The 20,672-nt window shown below is 53.3% G+C and overlaps 1 protein-coding gene across 1 annotated transcript in view; it reads right to left on the reverse strand.

Annotated features, from left to right (window-relative positions):
* The window catches only part of SAMD11 (sterile alpha motif domain containing 11), a gene marked incomplete at its 5' end in the record, with an annotated part of 125,574 nt that overhangs the window by 772 nt on the left and 104,130 nt on the right, over nucleotides 1–20,672 (reverse strand). Inside the window, 5 exon segments of the mRNA XM_082329064.1 lie at nucleotides 1,876–1,986; nucleotides 6,423–6,547; nucleotides 13,901–14,604; nucleotides 14,871–14,949; nucleotides 15,339–15,454. Of these exon segments, the coding sequence (XP_082185190.1) occupies nucleotides 1,876–1,986; nucleotides 6,423–6,547; nucleotides 13,901–14,604; nucleotides 14,871–14,949; nucleotides 15,339–15,454 (1,135 nt within the window).

The following is a 20,672-nucleotide window of genomic DNA, read 5'->3' on the forward strand; positions in this document are numbered from 1 at the left end:
CGTGATGCGTTTTGGGGACCAGGGGGGGACAGGGGGGGCAACAGCGGGAGGGAGAAAAAAACAAAAAATCTGGCTACAGGGTGGCTGCTGTTAACTGCACAGGAACCGGTGAGCCCGCAGCCTCTCCCTTCTGCAGGACCCAAGAAAGCTCTCCTGAAGCAGTTCTCGCCTCCCAGCAAGGGCCAAAGGCCCCACAACTTTCCAGCACCTACACAGCTGTTTCACATTTAAGCTTAAACAAAAACACAGGCTTGTGTTCAAACCAGACAACTGCGGCATTATTCAGTTAGCAACATCAGGACTTCGCTCCCCGCTTACCCCCCCCACGCCTTATTATAGAACTTTAAACACTATTGATTAAATCGAAGCAGGGTTTTTCTAGTTTCAGCCCATATCTCATATTCCCCCCACCAAATCCGATCTAAGAATGTCTGAGCGCTATTTGGCGTTCTCTGTTTTTAAGAAACATAAGAGTTTTATTTCCTCCTGAATTGACCCACAGGGAACAATTGCCCACAGAACCTTTTTATTAGACCCCTCATAAACAGTGAGGGCTGTAGGGAAAGTAGTAAAGTTGCTCTTATTGTTTTAACATAATGTAACAAATGTATAGCTTGTGGGTTAGGGAACCTACGCCAGAATAGTTACTATCTGTGCAGCCCGTGTATGTGCACATGCACGTTACTGTCATAACTATTTGCATGACCTAATCCCCGCGGGACCGCAACAGAACAGCCTGTTCTTGACATGTGTCAGAAGCCATTTTCTGATCATTAAATGGGAAAAAAAGAGAAGCTAGCGGAGATGTTCTTCTAGATTTGAGTCCAACAGAGGGGAAGGGGAGGCAGCTGAAATGGAAGGCACCACGACCGCCAGCGAGGGAAGGCAGGAGAACAGCAGAGCCATTGCAGGAGAGCAGACCTCTACAGGCAGAGACCTGGGCGCCAAGGCATGGAGGGGGGAAAAGGGGTCTTTGGAGAAGAAGAAACATCGCTGTAAGGGCCCAACACCACAACCCTCTGTTGAGGAGGACGTACAGTCCCCTAAAAGCGAGAACTTGACCAACTCAACAAATACGATTTCTACTTCCAGCGTATCAAAATACAAATGAATAGCACAAGTGGGGAGTGGGGGGTGGCACAGCCCATCAGCAAGACCAGTAAGCTATGACGAGCAAGAGAGAAAAATGTTACAGCAGTCTATTACTAGGACAGCAGAGAAGGGAAAGCGCTGGTCCATTACTCACTGGGGAGGGAAGGTAATCAACAGATGATGCTGAGACGCATTAAATGCATTTGTGCTTCAAGCCTCGCTAAAAAGAACTGCCAAGAGCCCTCTAGTAACAAGGAAAATGAGCAGCAAAAGGACTGCCTAACGTCCAGTCTAGAGAAAAGACACAACTGGTTCCCGAGATGGCTTTACCCGGTTCTTTAGGTACTTCAGGATGACTATTTTCAGGCTCAGCTAATTTGAAACCACCTACCTTGCCTCGCCTGTTTACAGCTTTTCCTTCCCGGCCGGTATTTGTGGGAACAGCCTAACATGTCTCTCCTAGCGGGAGCTGGTCCATTTTAGGAGTTTCCCACTGTATCCCTGTTACTCCCTCCCACCACTTGTCCCGAACTGTTTGCTTCTGCCCCTGGGCACTAAACACCATCCGTGTTTTCTTCCTGAAGGAGTTAGGGGACTGGCTCCAGGTGAGAATGTGGAACATCTTGGAGGATGGATCAAGCTTTATTGAAACCAGAATTACAAATAAATAAACAATTATTGCTTGATAAATTATATTCAATACACCAGTTCTCTTGACAGCCCTATTCCAGCTAGGACACCTTTAAAGCCTGCCACTTGCTACTACATAGGAAATTTTCCTACCTGTGACCTTATCTTCAGTGCAGGCCCGAGCTTCAGCCCCATGTTGTTCAGTAAGTGCTCTTCCGTCAGGAGGGGCAGGGTCTCGCCGTCAATCGCCTGCTCTCGGAATACCTGCAAGAAACCAGAGCACAGGTCCAGGCTGCGAAATGCCAGTGAGGCAGCTGATGCGCTCGCCTTGCCATCGCACGGAAGGGCGCCGTAGAAAAAGGCGGCCTCCGAGAGCCTCAGTGATGAGGTCGGCCCACGTTAATACACGAGAGGTACGTACAGTCCTGCATCCACAGCGAGGAGCCAACACGTAAAAGGAGACACACGTGGGAATGTGAATTAGGGCTGGGTGGGCCAGTTTAGATAAAACAATACATTTTTTTTCTTTTTTTTTTTTCTTTAATGTTGGGAATGGGCGTGAAGGTGGTTTTTTTCTCTGGGGAACGTCCCCAGGTTTAGCAACCAGAATAGCTGACCTAAGTGCGACGTTCTGAGTAAGCCCAGCTGACAGCGTATGACAGCAGATTTGAGAAAGAAGAGTGACATAGGCCCAGGGGCCCTATCCCAACTCCAAAAAGGGCAGAAGACATCGGAGAAAAGATAAGAATCTACATTTTGGCAAATCCTAGGTCACTCACACTTGTGTGGATATTTGGAAAAAGCTGACCCAGTAGACTTCAAAAGTATTTGCAGTCTTCAGTGAGGCACATGCAACTGAAAAGGAGGGACTCGCTTGTTCATGCATTTCCTTCTCAAAGCTGCTAATTCCCAAAACAGTCTCCAGGCAAAATACATAACCAGATCTGTGGAGCACATTCTGCAGGTTAGATGGATTCATGTGCAACACTCAGTTTTGCACCTTTTTTTTTTTTCCTCCTCCTTTGCCTGCCGTGTATTACAACCACTCCTAGAACACGCGAGCAGCCTGGAGGACGCAGCCGGCCACGCTGCTTGGCAGCGACTCCCGACACCCAGAACACCAACCATCAGGGGGGATGAGCCCTTCTCACCGGTCTGTTTTAGCACTAAGCCCTTCCTTTTCCCCCAACGCTTCTAGCAACACGGATTAATAAATAAAAATGACAGCAGGGCTAGCACAGTCTTATAAAATAGCAGTTTCATATGAACACGTTCTAATACAGCCAGCCACGCAAACCTATCCCATTTTAACACGTTCTTAAGGACGGAACAAAAAATACTTTGTCTTGCCTCTATCTATTTCAAGTGACAGGGTCATGCAAGAGTTTTCCACCTAATATGTACTGTGTTATAAAGGTTAAGGTCTGGATAGGTGGTCTTATTGCTCCATTCTTCATATACAGAGCAGGGCTACGCTTACGCCAGTCTCCGCTGGGTGTTTATTCTGGACGTACGGCTCAACACTTCAAGAGTAAACTGCCATCACCTGGTAACTTAGCCAGCAGGTTCCCCTCGGTTCCGGCAGACGTCGGTCAGATGCCTGGTTTTTCTTACTAAACCACACCTCTACGCCACAGCATTTTTTTCACGCCCCAGCTCACACCGGGTGCTCGCCCGAAGGAGCTGCCTGTGGGGCCTGATCCTGCTGTCTCGCCGTGCAGTGCCTTATGCACAGCATTATTATTGCTAACCACTGCGGCAAGGGAGGGGGCTTCCATTTCCTCTAATGGCTTCTTTTTCAGCGGCAGACCTTAGCCCAGAGCCGTCCCTTTGGAGAGTGGCAGTAGCTGTTAGAGCCAAGGCAGCTGAGCTGTTGCAAGTGTTTTTTATTGCTGGACTCCACCGGCAAAGCTGCTCATGACTGCAGCATGTGTTTCTGCTCTTTGACCTAGCAAAACTTACTACACCAATTTCTTTTTCCTTCCTCTGAAGCCAATGTGGCTGGGAGCCAAAAGCCTCCCTTCGCTCGGCACTAAAACCCTCCACAAAAAGCCTTAACTTGAGAACAGCGTCCCCCTTGGGCGTCCCACAGGTCTTGATCCACTGCGGGGACAAAGCCGAATATTGTCAAGGGCTGAGATCAGGCATGGCAACTTTTGTTTTTGCTGAAGTTTTTTTGTTTGTCTGAGACATGTTTCTAAATGCACAGCATACCACCAAACTCTTGCTGGGTTTTCCTGGCAGGAGAAGCCTGCAGACCAGTGCCAGACCTCCCCGGCAGCTGTGGTTTTGGAGAAGAGAACACAGGCAGCTCTGCAGTTTAGAGCCACGGAGCTGGGTCGCCCTTGAACACTGGCATTTTCACATAGTAAAAAACCTGTTAAGCGTATAACCATAGTGCATAAAAACGCATCATCCCTTAAGCCATGCACCCCCTACATAATGCAACATAGCAAGGCCACGACAGGAGGCTGTTTACAGCAGCTCCCATTATCGTAAACCATTTTGTTTGCAATGCACTGAGAAGATTGCTGAACCTTTGTCTCAGCAAGCTATTGATTTCTTCCCCACTGGTACACCAGGAGCTGGCATGGAAGGTGTAAATGGATGATCCTTCTGCAAGGTGGCTGTGTTAAAGATTTCTGCACGTTTCCTACTGGCCTAATTCAGAAGCTTCCAGGCAACTCTGGTCTTCGTTCCCTGACGCGGCAATGCAGACAAACTGCAATACCACCAGTGCAAGAGCACTCTGCTTGGGGTGGGGTAACAGAGAATGTGAGTAGCTGTGTATTTTGGTTTTAGAGCCTTTTGCTTGAGCTCTCTTCGACACATACTGCAGCCCACCCATGGACACTCCTGAACCCATCACTCATCCCCTTATCATCCTCACTAAACCCAGCTCCCGAACTCCGCTCTACACGCACAGACCTGCTGCTTCTCGCTCCCGTGAACATCCATCCATCCACCATCTTTTTTTAACCAGGGTCCTTTCCCGCCATCTCTCCATAATCACAAACTGACCCTTCCCTCCTCCACACACCCAGGCACCCTGACCCACTCCCAAGCCCTACCCAAATCCCTGCCATTCCTCTTGGGGAATGTTACATGCACCCCGTCTCCCGAACAAGCACTCGCCGTCCTAATACGGCCTCTCGCATGCATGCACGCGCGGCTGTTTGCTCCAAAGCAGCACGGCTTTTACAGGTGGTTTTAACGAAGCACGTTGTGATGGGATTACCATCACGTTAGGGGGCAGGGAAGGACAGACTTCAGATTGAAAGCACATTATCCCGTCACCTGAGCAAGAAGGGGGAGGCGTGGGGCAATTCCAGGTTTTTCTCTTCCCCGTCCCCTCTGTAGGGACGCAAAAGCGTGCACCTCTCCCCGCGGCACACTCCCAAATCAGCATAACCTGAAGGGAATCGCTTCCCTAGAGCCAGATCTGCACGCTGCGCTCCAGCAGGCCGTCCCAGCAGAAGCAGGGGTGCTGAGCTTTTACCTTTCTCAAAACGGCTGGGGGCGGGCACGAGTTCTGGGCGAGGATGCTTGCCTAATGCAACTAACAGAGGGAGAGGCAGCAAGGGCCACAGAGGACGAGGCAGCAGATTTTTAGAACTCGGATTTCAGCCAGCCTGGATGTCAAAGCACAGCTTCGCACTCCTTAGCTGTCAGTCAGGGAAGCTCCTCTCCTGAAGTGGCATGTCGGGAAAGCCCAACTCCTGCTCTCCTTCCTCCCTTTCAAGACCTGTTCTCAGCCTAGGATGTCTCTCTGCTGAAAGGCTGGATTGTCCCAAACTTTGGCCTTTTGCCTCTCTATCTCTGCTACTTTCAGTCCCTCCCTTCTAAGCACACTAGATCCTCTTTACGAGGCTGTCCCAGACAGCTCAGGAATCTGTGCCTTCGCAGTTGGTGCATTCTCTCAATGGGGCATTTATAATGGACTCTAGCAGATGTGGAAGCCAAAAACACAGGGTTATTTTTTGTATTGCACCTCACGACCTCACACTGAGCAGGCTTTATGAAACCCCCAGTACCGGTGGATATTTCAGCTCTGCTATAAGGAGCTTAACAATCACAGTTGCCATCACTCTACAGCGTAAGCACGGCGGTTACTCTGACGCTTGCGCGGGCAGGGTCTCGCACAGCCCCGCTCTGCCCTCGCAACGCTCTGGGTGCAGCAGGAGAACGCGGCACCTTGTGCCAGGCTGGCTGGTACGGCGAGCTGCCCAGCCCGATGCAGGGACTGCCCGACAGCCCGTCCCACAGCACGGCTGCCCCACACAAAGCCACCGCTGTGTTCAGCTCTGCGACAGAGCACAGGGCAGCTTCTAAAAGCATGAGCTGGACAGCGAGAGGTAAGCGATACTAACAGCCACTAACCATGATCAACCCTGCAGCTCAGATGCTCACTCCTAACCTTGCCCCTACGCCCATCCTCTCCCGCTGGACTCTCTCCTTATTGCTATCCATCTGCAAGGCCCACCACACACCTTCTCGGGGTCTTCACTGGCAGCCAGCAGCTATTTAGCAATCCACTAGGAAAAAAAACCAAAAAGCTTCAGGCCCTGCAGGGCTCTGAGATATACCTTCTCCTAGGATGGCCGATGCAAACAGAATAGGCACAGATGGGAGGGAGAGAATAGGGGCTTGCAGGGAGGACGCTCCTCCCGTGATGGTCTTGAGGCTGTTAAGAGATTTACCTGAGTGTACTCGGTGCAGCCAGACAAGTTGGACACAAAGCTGCAGACGTCCTCCACCGTCCATTTGCTGATGTCTTCCAGCGCAGGGCTTTCCTCACCATCCAGAAACAGACCTCCCATGGTGCCTGGATTGTTTGGAGTTGGGGGGTAGGAAGGAGGGGAGGAGAAAGAAACATAAATCATTAAAATCCCACACGGACAACAACTAGCCTGCAATCTGAATATTTTTCTCTAGCCACACATTCATCTTTAATGACCTGTCAATTAAAGCACTGGGCAGGGTCAATTCATAGGCCTCTTCCTCCTGGAGGTCCCCAGCTCAGAAAGGGGGGCAGGGGAAAGGAAAAATCCTAGCTAATGCATTTCATGTGTTTAATGTTCTTCAGCTGCGGGGAAGAAATGGGGGAAGGGGAGAGAAAAGAAAAAACCCTGAAGGAGTGTTTCTCCACACGCACCGCAAAGCGGAAAACTCTGACTGCCCTGTGGGTTTCTTTCCCCCAGCCCTTCTCCTGGCTACGTGCTCCGAATGATAACAGGCTCCAGCCCTTCTCCCTGGTGGCCCGCTGCCTTGCCGGAGCGTGAATCGCTGGAGACCGCCTTGCTCTTTCCAAGTGTTCACTTTCAATCCGCCCCAGCCTGAAATATCCATCGGATCGCTCTGCCCCAACACGGCCGCTGCCTCAGAATACACCGCCCTCCACTCCACCGCAGGAGCCGGGCATCTCTCCTGGCCCAGCGTCTGACGGGTGACGGGCCCTGCGACACTCTGAAGATAGCACAGCTCAGTTCAAGCCGATATGTCAATTCTCCGAAACGCAACAGCGGTTCAGGTCCCAGCCCTGTCAGCAGAGACAAAGGTGATGGGTTCCAAAAGGGTGGAAGAAAGCCCCCCCCGCCGCCCTGCGTCGCCAGCGCCTGACAGCACAGGACGTGCACGCGGGGAGAAAATCAGACCGGAGCTGAGAGAGGAGCTGGAGGAGAGGCACAGAGAATAAGAAATGGTGAGAGAAATGCCAGCCAGGTAACTCGTATCAACTGTAGCGCGTGAAAGGAAAAATGCTGAAACAAGTAAGGAAGAAACCTAGTTCCAGAAAATGCCACTTCAGGGGGGGGAAAAAAGGCATTATGAACCTGTGGAACTCCCTGCTGCATGGTAGCATTTAGCTCAAGAGATCAAGAGGACATTTATGTGAACATCCATGATCATAGTGGGCAGAGAAAGAGTTTATGAGGGGTATAAACTGTTATGCTTCAGGGCACAAAACAACAAATTACCAGAAAAAATATCTCTCCCAGGGGTCTATCATGACAAAATTATCTGTTCTGTAGGGCTTAAGGTTTTTCCCTGAGGCGTTTGATCAGCACCATGGACGTAACCCCTGGCTGTGACTCCTTCGCTCCTGCCCGCGGCAGGTCGGCTAGCGCTTCTGCGAGTAACGACAAGATAAAGTGGGATGCAGCAAAATCACGGCGGGGAGCACAAGCTCAGAGAAGGAGGAGCGGCCGGTTCCCTGGGGGAACGCACCAGGCCAGAGGCAGGAGGCACAGAAAGAGCCAACGGCAAAGCCGCACGCCGAGTCTCCGCTAGCTCGTTGGCAAAGCCACCAGCACAGTCCAAGGTAGCAGGAAAAGGACAGGATTTACAGAGGAAGTTATCGTGGCAATAAGATGCTTTTAAAACAACAGCAGTCTGCACAAGAAGCAGCCAGACGCTACGTAATCATTTCCACTACGTTTCCGCTCCCAGCTTCCTCCTTCCCTTCCCAGCCTCACCCTCCGCACCAGTCCCGTAGCCGCACCACCGCTTCCCCTCCCGCCGCGCCGCCTGCTCCTGGGGAAGGAGCCAGCGATGCCCTGTCTGCAGCCCAGCACCGGGCAGTCGATGCGCATCTCCTAGTGCAGCAATTACACGAGGGCCATCAGCCTCCCGTGGAGAGAGGGCCAGCCGCTGCTCGCACGCCCCCAGCACACGGGGATGAGCCTGCGTCTCTCCTTACGCACAAGCCAGTGCAAACAGACGAGTGCCAACTCCAGTGCCAGAACGTCTTGGCTGGAGCCGCGGGGAGAGACAGGAGCCCTCCAAGGCCTGCTGCCTCTGCCAGCTCTACCTGTCCCTCTGGAGTACGGACGGGGCTGTCCCTCTCTCTCCCCATGCCTCGGGGACTCGGGCACGTCTTTGCAAGCCTCCTTGACAGTGCTTCTCACCAGCCCGGGACCTTCAGGGTGCTCGCTGCGGGCAACAACCAGACTTTCACACCCTCCTCACATCCTTAGTCTCTACTCCAATCTTTCCTTCTTGCAGGCACAGGGCCCTCTCCCCTCCAGCCTAAGCACCAGGCTTGCAAGATGCTCTGCTTGCTGCTCCCCGGGCAGCTCTGCCTGGCTGAGAGCTCGCTGCCGCCCGCCTCGCCACCCTGCGCCCCGCTGGAGGCCAGGCAGCTCCTCACTCTCTTCACACCCCTTCTTCTTCCAGCTAGAAAAAGCTTCAAATACTTTTGCATGTCTGATAACAGCTGCAGAGAAAGCGAGCGGCTTTCCTGCGAGCGAGGCGCCTGTCAGCGCGGGAGGTGGAGGCAGAGGCCGTTGCCAAATAGCCAGCGAGCACTTTCCTTCCCCTCGTCACCCCCAGCTACCAGACAGACAGACAGATGGACACGAGCCCTCATTCTCATTCCTATTGCATTCCATTTTCCAGGAGACACGCTCACAGCTGCTTATGTTAAAATTCACAAAACGCCCAAATGGCTGAGGGCTTTTTTTTCCCTTTTTGTTGCCATTCTGGGGGAGGGTTTCTCTTTCTCGGGGTGGGGGGGGGTAAATTCTCTTCCTCCTTTTTGGAAGAGTGGCTGCAGCTTGGTAAATAGAGGAAGCGAAATTGAACTCAATTATTCCAGGCACAGTCAATGCTCGGGCGAGACACCTCCATCTGCAGCCAGAGCAAGCGTCTCTGAGGGGATCTGACTGTAACAGCCAACTGCTTTAAAATTAGGTACTTCCTTATTCCAAAAGCAAGCCAAGGATTGAATTGCAGCAACACAGGGCTTGGGAATGAATCCTCCAGTCACCAGCCAGCCAGCCCCATCCTCAGGGTTTAACCTCAGCCCGCACGGAGAGAGGCTGGTCAGTCCCCGCCAGTCGCGCGCGCTCGCCGGGTCCCACCGGTGCGGGCAGAGATTTAGCCCAGATGCTTCATTCACCACCGGCAGGGCTGAGGGGAAAGGTGTAAGGCTTCCCGACGGTCCTCTCCTGCACACACGCTTGCAACCCTGGAAGCGCACCAAGCGCGGGATCATTTGCAGGGTTACTGACATTGCCAGCAGAGCTGGGCTAGCAACTGCTTCTCCTACAGAAGCCTTTCGCCTCTGTGGTTTTCTTTGCTTTGTCTCTTCGTGCCCCCAGGAGAAAGGATGCACACAGATGCACACACAGTAAGCCTGCTGCGTCCAAGAGTGAGGGCAAGACAGGCCTGCTGTATGGGAACAAGAAATATTTTCCACGTACCCACACACAGAGAAATATAATATGGCCAAAATATTTATCTCGGAGAGTTTGTTTTCCCTTCCCATTTATACCAGGGAAACAGGGACTGACTGGTGGAAATATTCTTGGGAGGGGGAAGGTAAATACCAATTCTTTGGGTTCTGGCCTATTAGCAATTTCTGTGCCACAGAACTTAAAAGCTAGAGAGTGGAAACCTATTTCCACTGGAGTTAGTGGCAACACACCCCTGTTCCCTGCAGAAAAGCCCAAAATCTCAGGGCGACTGCAGAAGAGCTCAGCCCTAGTAGCTCCAAAGACTCAGTCGCCATTCTGCGCACTCAGCACCCCTGAAGTCAGGCTTGTGGAGCCTGGTGTTCAGGCATCCCCCGCTGCCCTTTTGCTCCCACCTCAGCTCCATCACCGGTCTGAAGTCACCAGATGCAGGAATAACCCCAGGAAGGACTTCTGCAGGAGGACACAAGAGCTGATTACAGTGGTCCCTCTGCCCTCAGTGTGTATCTAATTTGCAACGAGTACAGGGCCAGCCCTCAGCACACGGCATCCAGTCACCGGCCCTTTATAATTTTAAATTCCCTAGAGCAGAAGGGCTCCTGTCCTTCCTCCTGTGCCTCTCGGGAAGATACTGCACCGTCTGCTCCATCTCTGTGCACGGCTGCACCCACTCACCACTGCTCTGGCAGTTTGGAGAATGATAACAAATAGGTGCCAAGTGGCGAGAAGGGACGCACCTTCTATTATAATAATGACATGTCACTGGATCCTGCTGGACTGCGAGGATGCATAAAGGGCAGCATCTATTCCCTGCCAGGCCTCCTCTGTCTTGCTCTGTGATAAATGATGGTCCGAGAAACTGGTAATGGATTACAGAGCATTTCACCAGATGGGGCCCAGCGTGTAGGCACTGAAAAGAATCCATCGTCCCAGGCCAGTGTCTTGTAGACAGGTGTCCACGTAAAAGCCCTCACCGCCCATGCCGCAATCCATTTATAATTTCCCTCCCTCCTCCTGATACCCAGCTGCTTCAGAAGAGAAGCCAAAGGCTGAACGGGTCAGGGAGAGCAACGCTTCTGGCCATCCCAGTAAGGGAAACCTCTGCCGCAAATCCAGCAGCCAGGCTGCAATGGGGCTGTCTCTGCGGCACGGAGACATGCGAGTTTTTGCTCCTGGCATCACAGGAGACAATTCAGGTGCCAACTGGGAGACCAGTGCACAAAGCAAACCCACTTGGAAGTCAGCCCACCTATGGGTTTAATCAGTTTTGCTACCACTCTCTAACCCCTCTCCCATTCCTCCCTGTCCATGCACCCCCTCCTTCCCGCACACCAGAGAGGGCTCGGGTCATGGAGCCGCACTGGAAGGCTTGAGTTAATTGCTCTCCAGACTACAGATCGATAGAAGGATTTTAGCCTCCTGCACACTCCATCCTTCACCTTTTCCAAAGGACGGGGCTGGAGCAGGGCGGCGGGAGGAGGAGGGGAGCAAGGCTGCTGAAACCTTGACGAGATGAGGTCATCGAGCAGCCGCCAGATCCCCAGAAGGCAGCTCAGGGAATCGACCCAGCTCTGGCTGCCTCATCGATATTCTTCCCAGTAGGGACAGAAAACAGCTCTCTGCCTCCAAAGGAGCCTCCCCTTGCTGGAAGACCAGAGGAACTGCCTGAACCTCAGTGGTCATTTTCAGCCAGCCACTTCTCCCTTCTCCTGCCTCTGGCTCTTCCTTTGGGCCCGCCACGTTACCTGCCTTGTTTAGGTGGTTACTTCATATCACCAGCCTCCAGCGTACAGCACAACATTGCCACCGTCCAGGGCAAAAGAGCAGTCCTTGTGCAAAAAAAGGATTACGGAAATTATCTGGCACCGGGGGAGGGGTGGGTGCAGTTCTGTCTGTCTGTCTTCCGGTGGTCCGTCTTCCCCAAGGGCCAAAGTAACACGTTTTTCATTGACACACGTTACCCCAGCACACCCCACGATCCCCGCAGCGTTTGGATCAATACAGCCCTCAATATTTCAGTTGCTGAACTCCCAGCTCCCCTATCGACCTGCTGTGCTGCGTCGAACAAGGTGCCCTGTCTTCCCAAGGCTGTTTCAGGTGAGAGCTTTTGCTATGGAGTTGTACAGTGCCTCCACAACAGGGCCTAAACTCAGTGCTGCTGTCCCGCAAACAGGCAATATTAACAGCCACGACAACATGTGAAGCTAGCCGAAAGCAAGAGCCCTCAGGAGAAGACCTACAACGCTGGAACAGGCTCCACAAATCAGGAGTGCCTGGGAACTGGGCAGTGAAACACAGCCCTGATCTTTGCCGAGGCCTCAAGACACGATCGTGATATAAATTCGAAGTGATAATAATAAATGGCCTATTACAGTAACTCGCGGATTGCTGGGGGAGGGAGGAAACCCATCTACAATCCAGGCCTCCCTGCAGAGCCTCACACAAGCGATGAGCACCACAGAGCCGTGCATTTCCCTTTTTAATGGCCGGGAGAAAAAGGCTCCTGCGAGGAAGCCTCAGCAGCCCAAGGCAGCAGGAATATTTATCATGTTGGCCACCTGCCTGTCACAGAAAAATCGCTTCCTCCTTCCTGGTTGGAAGGCAGCTCTAATGAGCGATGGGCAGCCGCGTTCACAACCGCGGCAGCTCTTTGCATAGAAAACAGGCAGCCTCAGCAACCCACATGCTATGCCCCCCTTTCTCCCTCCTCCACGTGGCAGGAGGTCCTACCTCCTGCTAATTGCTCAGCCAAGTAATTAGCTGAGGCAGATTTTGGCTCTTGGCTAGGCTAGCGGGGCTGCCACCCTGCTCTGCCCACAGGAGACCCCTGGGCAGACCAGCTACCAGGATTTGAAACGCCACTTTGTACCACCCGTACTCACTGCTCCCTTCTGGCTCCAGCTGTGCCTGCCTCTGCTGCCCATCTCCACAGCCCAAGGGACCGCGCCGCTGAGAGAGCGAGCTGGCAACGACTTCCCTGCCTGCCTGTCCCATCCAACCGGCACCAATCCAGCTATACCAGTGCCTGTGAGACTGCGAAATATGCCACAGGCAGGGGAAAGAGCCCGTCTACCTCTGCCCTGGAAAAGGGGCACGGCAGTGGTAACTCTGACACCTCCAAGGGCATGGGGCAGCCAAGATGTGTCAGTCACTGCTGGGGAACTCTCTGACACCCCATCCCAAAGGTGCTGTCTCACACGCTACCCTGGAAATGTCCCGGATGTGATACTCGGCAGGGAGGAAAATGCTGCAGCCTTAATGCTTCATTTCCCTCTCCTCAAACCAGGGCAATGCGCTGAGGGAGAACCGAGCACGTGGGAACCAGCCAGCCACCCTCCAGCCCCGCACATCCCCAGTGCCATCTGCGCCTCTCCCTGCAGAACAGCCTCACCACCAGCCTGCGGCCTCTGCCCACGCAGGGCCGATCCAAGTCACCCTGGGAAGCTCTCCGTCCGTTCCGTTCTCCTGCTGTATCTGGGTGTTTCTCTCCAACCTCGCCCCTCCAATCCCCACTGCTTGGAAATCACATGAGCACAGCCCAACAGCCTTCGCAGCCCTTCAGGCCACCCTTCCAGACACAATACTTCTGGCCCTTTACTTTGTAGGACAGCACCTTGCAGCCATTAATAATTTTTGTTGCCCCTCCCTGAAGCCCCCCATAGCTGACTGGTGTCTGCCCTGGAAACACGGCTTCCAAAGAAGGCCCAAGCAATTGCAAGATCCCTTAGTCCATCATATTGCAATCTCCCTTCTCATGTGCTTGGGACTCACTTTCTCCCTGCTGGCCCTCTTTATGACCCTTGGTTTGCTTCATTGCAAATGGGGTCCTTTATACCAATTAAAAGAGGGCGCTTGGTTCTCTACAGAGAAAAAAGAACTACAACCACGCTGCAGAACGGGAAGGGGGAAGAGTCCCACTTTTAGCACGCTGCAAAACACGTCACTGCTCCAGCCAGTAACTCAGCAACAGGCCCCCCTGCACTCACCTGCATGGAAGTAGGGGCTCATCGTGTAAGGGAATCCGAAGGGCAGCGGCTGAGGTGGTGGGATGGAAGCTGGCGGGAGATATTTCACCTCGTTTTTGTTGATGCCTGGGCCAAGCAAATGGCTGGGGGACTCGGCGCTCGAGGAGCTGCAGGGGGCATTTTGGCCAGCCGTCGCTTCACCCAGCTCCTTGGCCCCTTCACAGACTTTGCCCGTCTCTTTGCACTCCTTAAGCTCAGCAGTCGAGCTGCTGCTCTCAGCCTTCAGGCTCTCCGGCTTCTCGTCGCTCACATCCGCATCGCTCTCAGAGTCCTTCATCTCCTCGTCGTTACAGTCTGGCACCCCATCCCGCGCCCGGGGCTCCGCCAGCTCCTTGGCCTCGCTCAGCCCCTGCGGCTCAGCGCGGTGGTGTGCCGATTTCCGGCTGCCCCGCCGGGGCTGCTCCTTGGGCGGCGTGGCACTGCTGGGGACGCTGGGGTTGAGGGAGAGCAGGGGAGTGTTATTGTGCCGCAGCACCAGCATGGCGTTCCTCCGGGAGAGCTCCTCCCGCAGCGGGTGGCCCTCGGGGATGTCGTGCACGTTGCGCAGGGCCGGGTGGTCTGGGGGCAAGCCGGGATGCAGGCTCAGCGGGTCACCAGCCAGTAGCCTTTGCCTGTGGAGATTCTCCAGCTCCTTCTGGCGGATGATCTCGGCTGACATCTCCAATCTAAATTGGGAGAGGCAGAGAGGGAACGTGGGGGGGGGGCTCTGCGAGTAACTTGCTAACCCCCAGCCACGCTGAACCAGAGCTTGCAGGATCAAGATGCCGCCTCCACACCCGCACACCGTTTCCATCGGTCTCGCTTGGGCACCGCTCTGTCGCCTGTGCACAGCTCACCCAGCACAGCACCCCACATTACTCTGCCTGCTGCTAGGAAAGGGAAGGAAAAATCCAACCCAAGCCCAGGCAGGCTAGCCCTCTACACTCTTTACCTTGCCAGGTTTTGCTTTCGTAGCATCTCTTGCTGCCGTGCAAACATCTCTGCTTGTGCCGGCTGTAGGAACCCGTAACCTGGGGACAGGGAGAACAATAATACGGGGTTATTAATCTCAGCATTGACTCTTTGCTAACTCGGGGCCAGCTCCCCAGAGGGCTAACTGAGCAGGAAGGGCAGCTGAGAGCCACCTTTCTGTTCTAGAGGCCATCTACTCCCTCACTCCCAAGGCAGCGCAGCCTGCTGCCGAAACATGGGACCAGGCAGGCTGCTGGGGATTAAAAAAAGAGAGCAGCCAAGGCAACCTGCTCCATCGCTGCAAACCAAGGGTGAAGTCAGCACAACAGTAACGGGGAAACACAGAAAATGTGCCTGGGCTGTCTGGCTAAAGGACAGTTTGTCACAGCCTGCGTCTTCGCTCTACCCACTTCCCCTGGCCGACTGCAAGCATTTCTTATGCACTCACCTGGTGTCTGGCACAGAGCCGAAGGCACCCCAAGGAAAGGAGGTCTCAAGTGGGGTCCCAGGGCAATATGGGGTGCATTCTGGGGTGAAAGCAGAGGTGGTGGGTGGGATATCTCCCTGCAGAAATCAGAAAACAAATTCATGTTGAAAACCCGGAGGCTCTATCCACAGTGCCCAAAGGGCCCTGGCTCGGGAAGACCGTCCCTTCTGCGGATGCCCTGCATTCTGCACCAGAGGCTGTTCTGAGATAGAAAGATGCTTGTTCACCCATATGCAAAACTTCTAAAAGGGAGAGAAAAAAGAAAAGAAGCAGAACCAGAAGGGGAAGAAAGCAGCCAGGACTCCATAGGTCCCACACGCTTTCCACCTTGATATGTTTGCTTCTGTGGCCTTTCAGCTGGGCTGCTCAAACGGGCTTGGGCTGCCCAGGGCTAGCAAAGGCAAGGCTGAAGATGCTGCATCTGCCTGTCCCCTTAGCAAGCTTAGGTTTCTATCTCAACTACCTTACAACTGAAAAGGCATGCTATATTTTGGGAGCTGGAGAGCGGGTCTGGGAAGATTTGAAGGCATCACTGGCATGCCTTGCAAAAAAGAAAATCGCTGTCCTAGCTGGGACAACAGGTCATCTTTAATTCCGGAGAGAAAAGCTTTAAGTGATGTAGAGGAAGACACAGACAGGAGAGCTGGGGAGAGGGATGTGAGCAGGAGGTGCCGGGGGTCAGTGGAAAGGAGTACTACTGGAGAAGGGGCGGGCAACGCTAGCCACAACGGGCAGAGCAGATGGAAGGTGGCAAGCAAGCTGGAAGAGGCAGGTTTGAGGGGTGGGGAAGAGGACAATACCTGGAAGCAAGGCAGGTAGCACTTGCTTGCTTGCGGGGGCAGAGGGGGAGAGGGGGGAAAAAAAAAAGGCAGGAAGGGAATAAGAGCCAAGGTCTCCTCCATTAGTCAAATCTGCCCTGGGAGCCTGCAAGCAAATCTCTGCTTTCCGGCTGCACGTCTCTTAATTCCTTTTGATGGCCACTTACAACATTATTACCTTCACCAGGGCATCTAGAGGCAAAGCCAAGTGCTGTGCCGTTTATTTTCATTTTACAATATCTCCCTATAAAATCTGCTTCAGGAGAGACTGGAGGGCAAGAGAAAGGGAGCAAGAAGGTGCGTGTGACTTTGCAACAAACAGACCATACGCACAACCATGCTCCCCCTTTCAGCGGGGGGATGACCTTCGAGCATGGGATCATGTGAGCGTCCCAGCCATCCATGCCCCCATCCCACACAGCTGGGGATGGATTACCGCCACGGCTCATGAAAAGCCAGACAAGGAGTCTTTGGGGATGAGGTGGGCAAGGAAAGGATTCCTGTCCTTTCCCTAGGTCTTCCCGGCATAGTTTTATCCTCATTCTATGCAGCAGCCACTACAAAACACTGCCACACGCTGATCCACAGCACGGAAGGGGCTGAGATTCCCCTCCGAAATTCCTCCTTCTCCCTACCCCTTGCCCATCTGCCTGTCTCTGCCTCCCCCCTTCCCGTCTGTCTCTGCTCCCCTGCTCCCCTTCCCCTGGCTGTCTCCGTCTCCTTTCCTCCTCCTTCCTCCCCTAGCTCTCCTCTAAACTAATTGCACAGCTCGCTGTGTCTGGAGGAGAGCCACAGATCGATCCGTCGCTGTTGAAATGTTAATGCTAATCGTATAACCGCTCCGCCAGCACCTCGCACTTCAGTGGCAGCTCCAATTAATCTCAGGTAACGCAGCGCGTGACCTTCGGCTCAGAGCCGGGGCAGCAGCCAAGCGATGCTTATGTAATTACACCATGAAGTGTGTAATCACCTGCCCTAATCCCCGAGGCCTCACAATTAGCCGAGGCCTCGGTCGCTGGGCTGCCAAGTGCTTTGCCACCCCGGACAGCCTGCAGATGAGTAACGGACAATTAAAGCGGCATGACGGGGGCTAGGAGGTGTCCGTTCGATCGTAATTAGCTGTAATCATGGGGAGACGAGCCTGGCAGACGTGCTGTTCGTTTTATAAGAAGCAATTTAGGAAATCAAGTCGCTTTTAACCATTCCATGGCCAGGCAAGCAGTGGCCATGCCCTCCCTGCCTTCTATAAATGCAGAAAAGGGGATCCTGTAGGAGAGACAGCAATGCACAGAAGCCCCAGGTGCAGGCTGCACACAGAGAGCTCAGAAGGAAATGCTAAAAACAAAGAGACCTTCTTGATTTTGGCCAAGACGAGACAATCTGTGCCCAGGAAGTATAGTGTTTGATGGGAACTGGGACTGGGCACTGGAAAATAAAAGGTTCTCCTTTTGGTGGCAGCCCTGTGTTAATCAGAGGCTATTTTTATGCTTTAATGTTGCACTACAGGGCCTAACTTTGATCCCTAAGGAATTCACATCTACTCGAGACCCTGCAGTTCCTTCCCTCTGTCCTCTCATCAGAGCTCTGCAGCTTCCCTGCCTTTTGGGGCCAGGGATCAGCTCGTACTTTGGACTGGCCGGGGAGCGATGCCCCGGCTGGGGGGGGGGGTGGCAGAGCGAAGCAGTTGCTGCGGGACCCGAGCAGGCTGCCACGCACGCGGCTGAGCGCAGCAGCCTGCGGTGGCTCGGAAGGGGCTGGTGGGAGCTGTAAGAGGGGCCGTAAGAAACACATCGGGAGCGACTTCGAACGTGAGAGGTCGGTGGCTGCTTATGATACACACACACCACACGCTGGGGATGAGTCCAAAGGTTTAGAAAATTCAGGGAGACACATTTACACGTGCTGTCATCACGCCTGCCTGACAGAGCAGACCACACGGAGACCCCAGCATCGTTCCCTCAGCGACGCTGGAGCTCTCCATCAAACGCGCAAGGGCGAAGGTGCTAGGTGAGGCCAGGTGAACAGGACCGACCACAGGTCCCGCAACGGGCACTGTTACACCCGTGGAGTCTGTGGCCTGAAGTCAGAGAAGGGAGGCCGCATGCGGCCAAACAAGGAGTCATCGCACCTCTCCTGCCATCCCCCTAACGCTCAGCATCAGTCCCCAGGAGTAGGTAACTTAGAAAGAAAGCAGGTATGCTCATGAATATTCAGGGGACAAGGGACTCTTCTCCCTGCAGGTAGATGGATACTCCCTAGCTCATGCTGCGGAGCCCCCGAGGAGCAGTGATTCACACCGCCTGCGTTACCACGAAGGACAGACGCTTCCTGCCGTCCCACAAACCCAGCCTCCTGGCCATCCAGGCGGGGAACCTGTTGGAGCCTGCCGCTGCTCCCTTCCAGCCCATCTGCCTGATCCTTGGCATGGAAACCTGGCACAGGAGGGAGGGAATACGACCAGGTCCTGTCCTGGCACAGAGCTGGAAAGCCCTCCCAGGCTGCCTGGTACAGATACAGCCAACTGCTTCCAAGCAAGCTTGGAAATGAATTGGCAACCGTGGAGTAAAAAGCCCCAGAGACCTTAACAAAGGCTACTGTGCTTTTAGACAGACGTGTACCAAAACACAAATCCTTGCAAGCTTTCTCAGGTACACATCAGCCTTCAACCCCCCATTAATTTCCTTCCTCCTCTTCTTCCGCCTCTCAGAGTAAGGGCTAAATTACAGTTCCATACTCTGAGAATGTGAATTTAGCCCTTGGCAATTACATCTGATAAGCCTTGTCCTTACCTTGCAGAGAGCAATTCTGTGTTACTGCATATTCCTTCCCCCACCTCCTTTTTTTCCCCCCTAATATGCCAGCTGGAGGCTTGTGAGCAGGGTATTAGGGGATTTGCACTGCATGCTGCTAAATTTGATATGTCCTTTAACAGGAGACAAATGGTTCACAAGGCTTAAAAAGTATCGACTTTTCTTTAACAATAAGCACTAATGGCCTTCAAATAATCAATATTTAAAGTCATTATGGGGTTACACATTATACTGTTAAAACCAAGCCTTTCACTTTAACCCCATCCTATCCTCCCAAGCCCAGAGCAGTGCTCCCCCCGACTCACTCCAAGCTCAAAAGGAAAGCTCGGAGCACAGGCTGTGACTGGAGATGTGAGAGGGTCAGGAAATGCAGATTGAAACCGGCAAGGCATGGAAATAAATTTAGAACGGATGGAAGAGGGGAAAAAAAAAGAATGCATGAAAGCTCTGCTTTCTTCTGCTTTGCATTTGATAGGAAGAGACACTTTAAACCTGAGGTAATAGGCAAGCAGCACACAGCTCCTTGCTGGTTCGCCATCCGCAGACACTGTCTGTGCCAGGAAGGGAAAATAAATAAAATGAAAGGGCTTTCTAAAAATGGTGTTCGGGATTTCCAGGCAGAGACAGACACGTACTGGCGCTGCCCTTCTAGGGCAGCAAGGAGGCCTGGACAGAGAGAGGGTCTGGTTTATGCTGCCAGGGGAAACTGCTCCCTCAAAATCCGAACTGGTGCTAAAACCAAATTAGTTAAATCAGGTCAAGCTCTTTGGCCTTTGCTCTGCATAACATTCAGCCAGCTGGGATCTGGTGAGGAATCCTCCCAGTGCAAAAATCAGAGAAAGAGGGATACAGCACTCAGAGCAGAGAGGGGGATGCGAGGCTGGGGTAGGTAACAGTAGGAGAGAGAAGGTGTCCAGAGAGGGCAGGAGAATGGGCCCAAGGAGCACAGGAGTGCAAAGCAAAGCCTCCGCGATGCGGGGGGGGGGGGGCGGAATTAGGTAGTGAAAGAAAAAATGATAGCAACAGCAGATGGAAAGAACCCAATCCAAAAAATCCTTGCAGGGTATTTCAGGCACATCTTTGCGCAGAGAAAGGCCTCTGGCTGATGCACAATGTTTGTCAGCTTACTGCAATGGCAGGGCAACGAGTGCATCTTTCAGACTCTGCGGCTCCCGCTCCCAGAACACTCCAGCCAAAGGGCTTGGCTTCCCGGGACCCCAGCAGATCAGGATGCTGATGGCATCTCACGCAGGCAGTATTTCTTGCTCCTTGGCATCCCTCCTGCCTTCACCCCATAATTGTCTATGGTCCTAGAAGATGAACTGTGTCCTCAGTGCTGCTTATAGACAGTACCAGAGACGGCCGAATGCTATTACCAAAGTGTCTACCTCAACAGGCCCTTTCTCTGACTATCATCTGCCTTCTCCCCCTCCTGCAAGAGAGAGGCAGGTTCTCCCACACAGACCCCATGCCATATACTGTACGCATACGAACAAGCTCCTACCAACTCATAACACAGAACTGATGCACCGTATTTAGCCAACAAGCTTCACCACACTGATCACACTGCTAAGCAGCTCGTCCAGCCTAGTCTGCGCACCTTCCATTTGCCATGCTTTTCCTTTGCAGGCTGTAGAAGTCTTTCCCGAAAGGGGGATGAAGGCAAG

Source organism: Platalea leucorodia, assembly GCF_965183815.1.
Source record: "Platalea leucorodia genome assembly, chromosome: 17".
Classification (NCBI taxonomy): Eukaryota; Metazoa; Chordata; class Aves; order Pelecaniformes; family Threskiornithidae; genus Platalea; species Platalea leucorodia.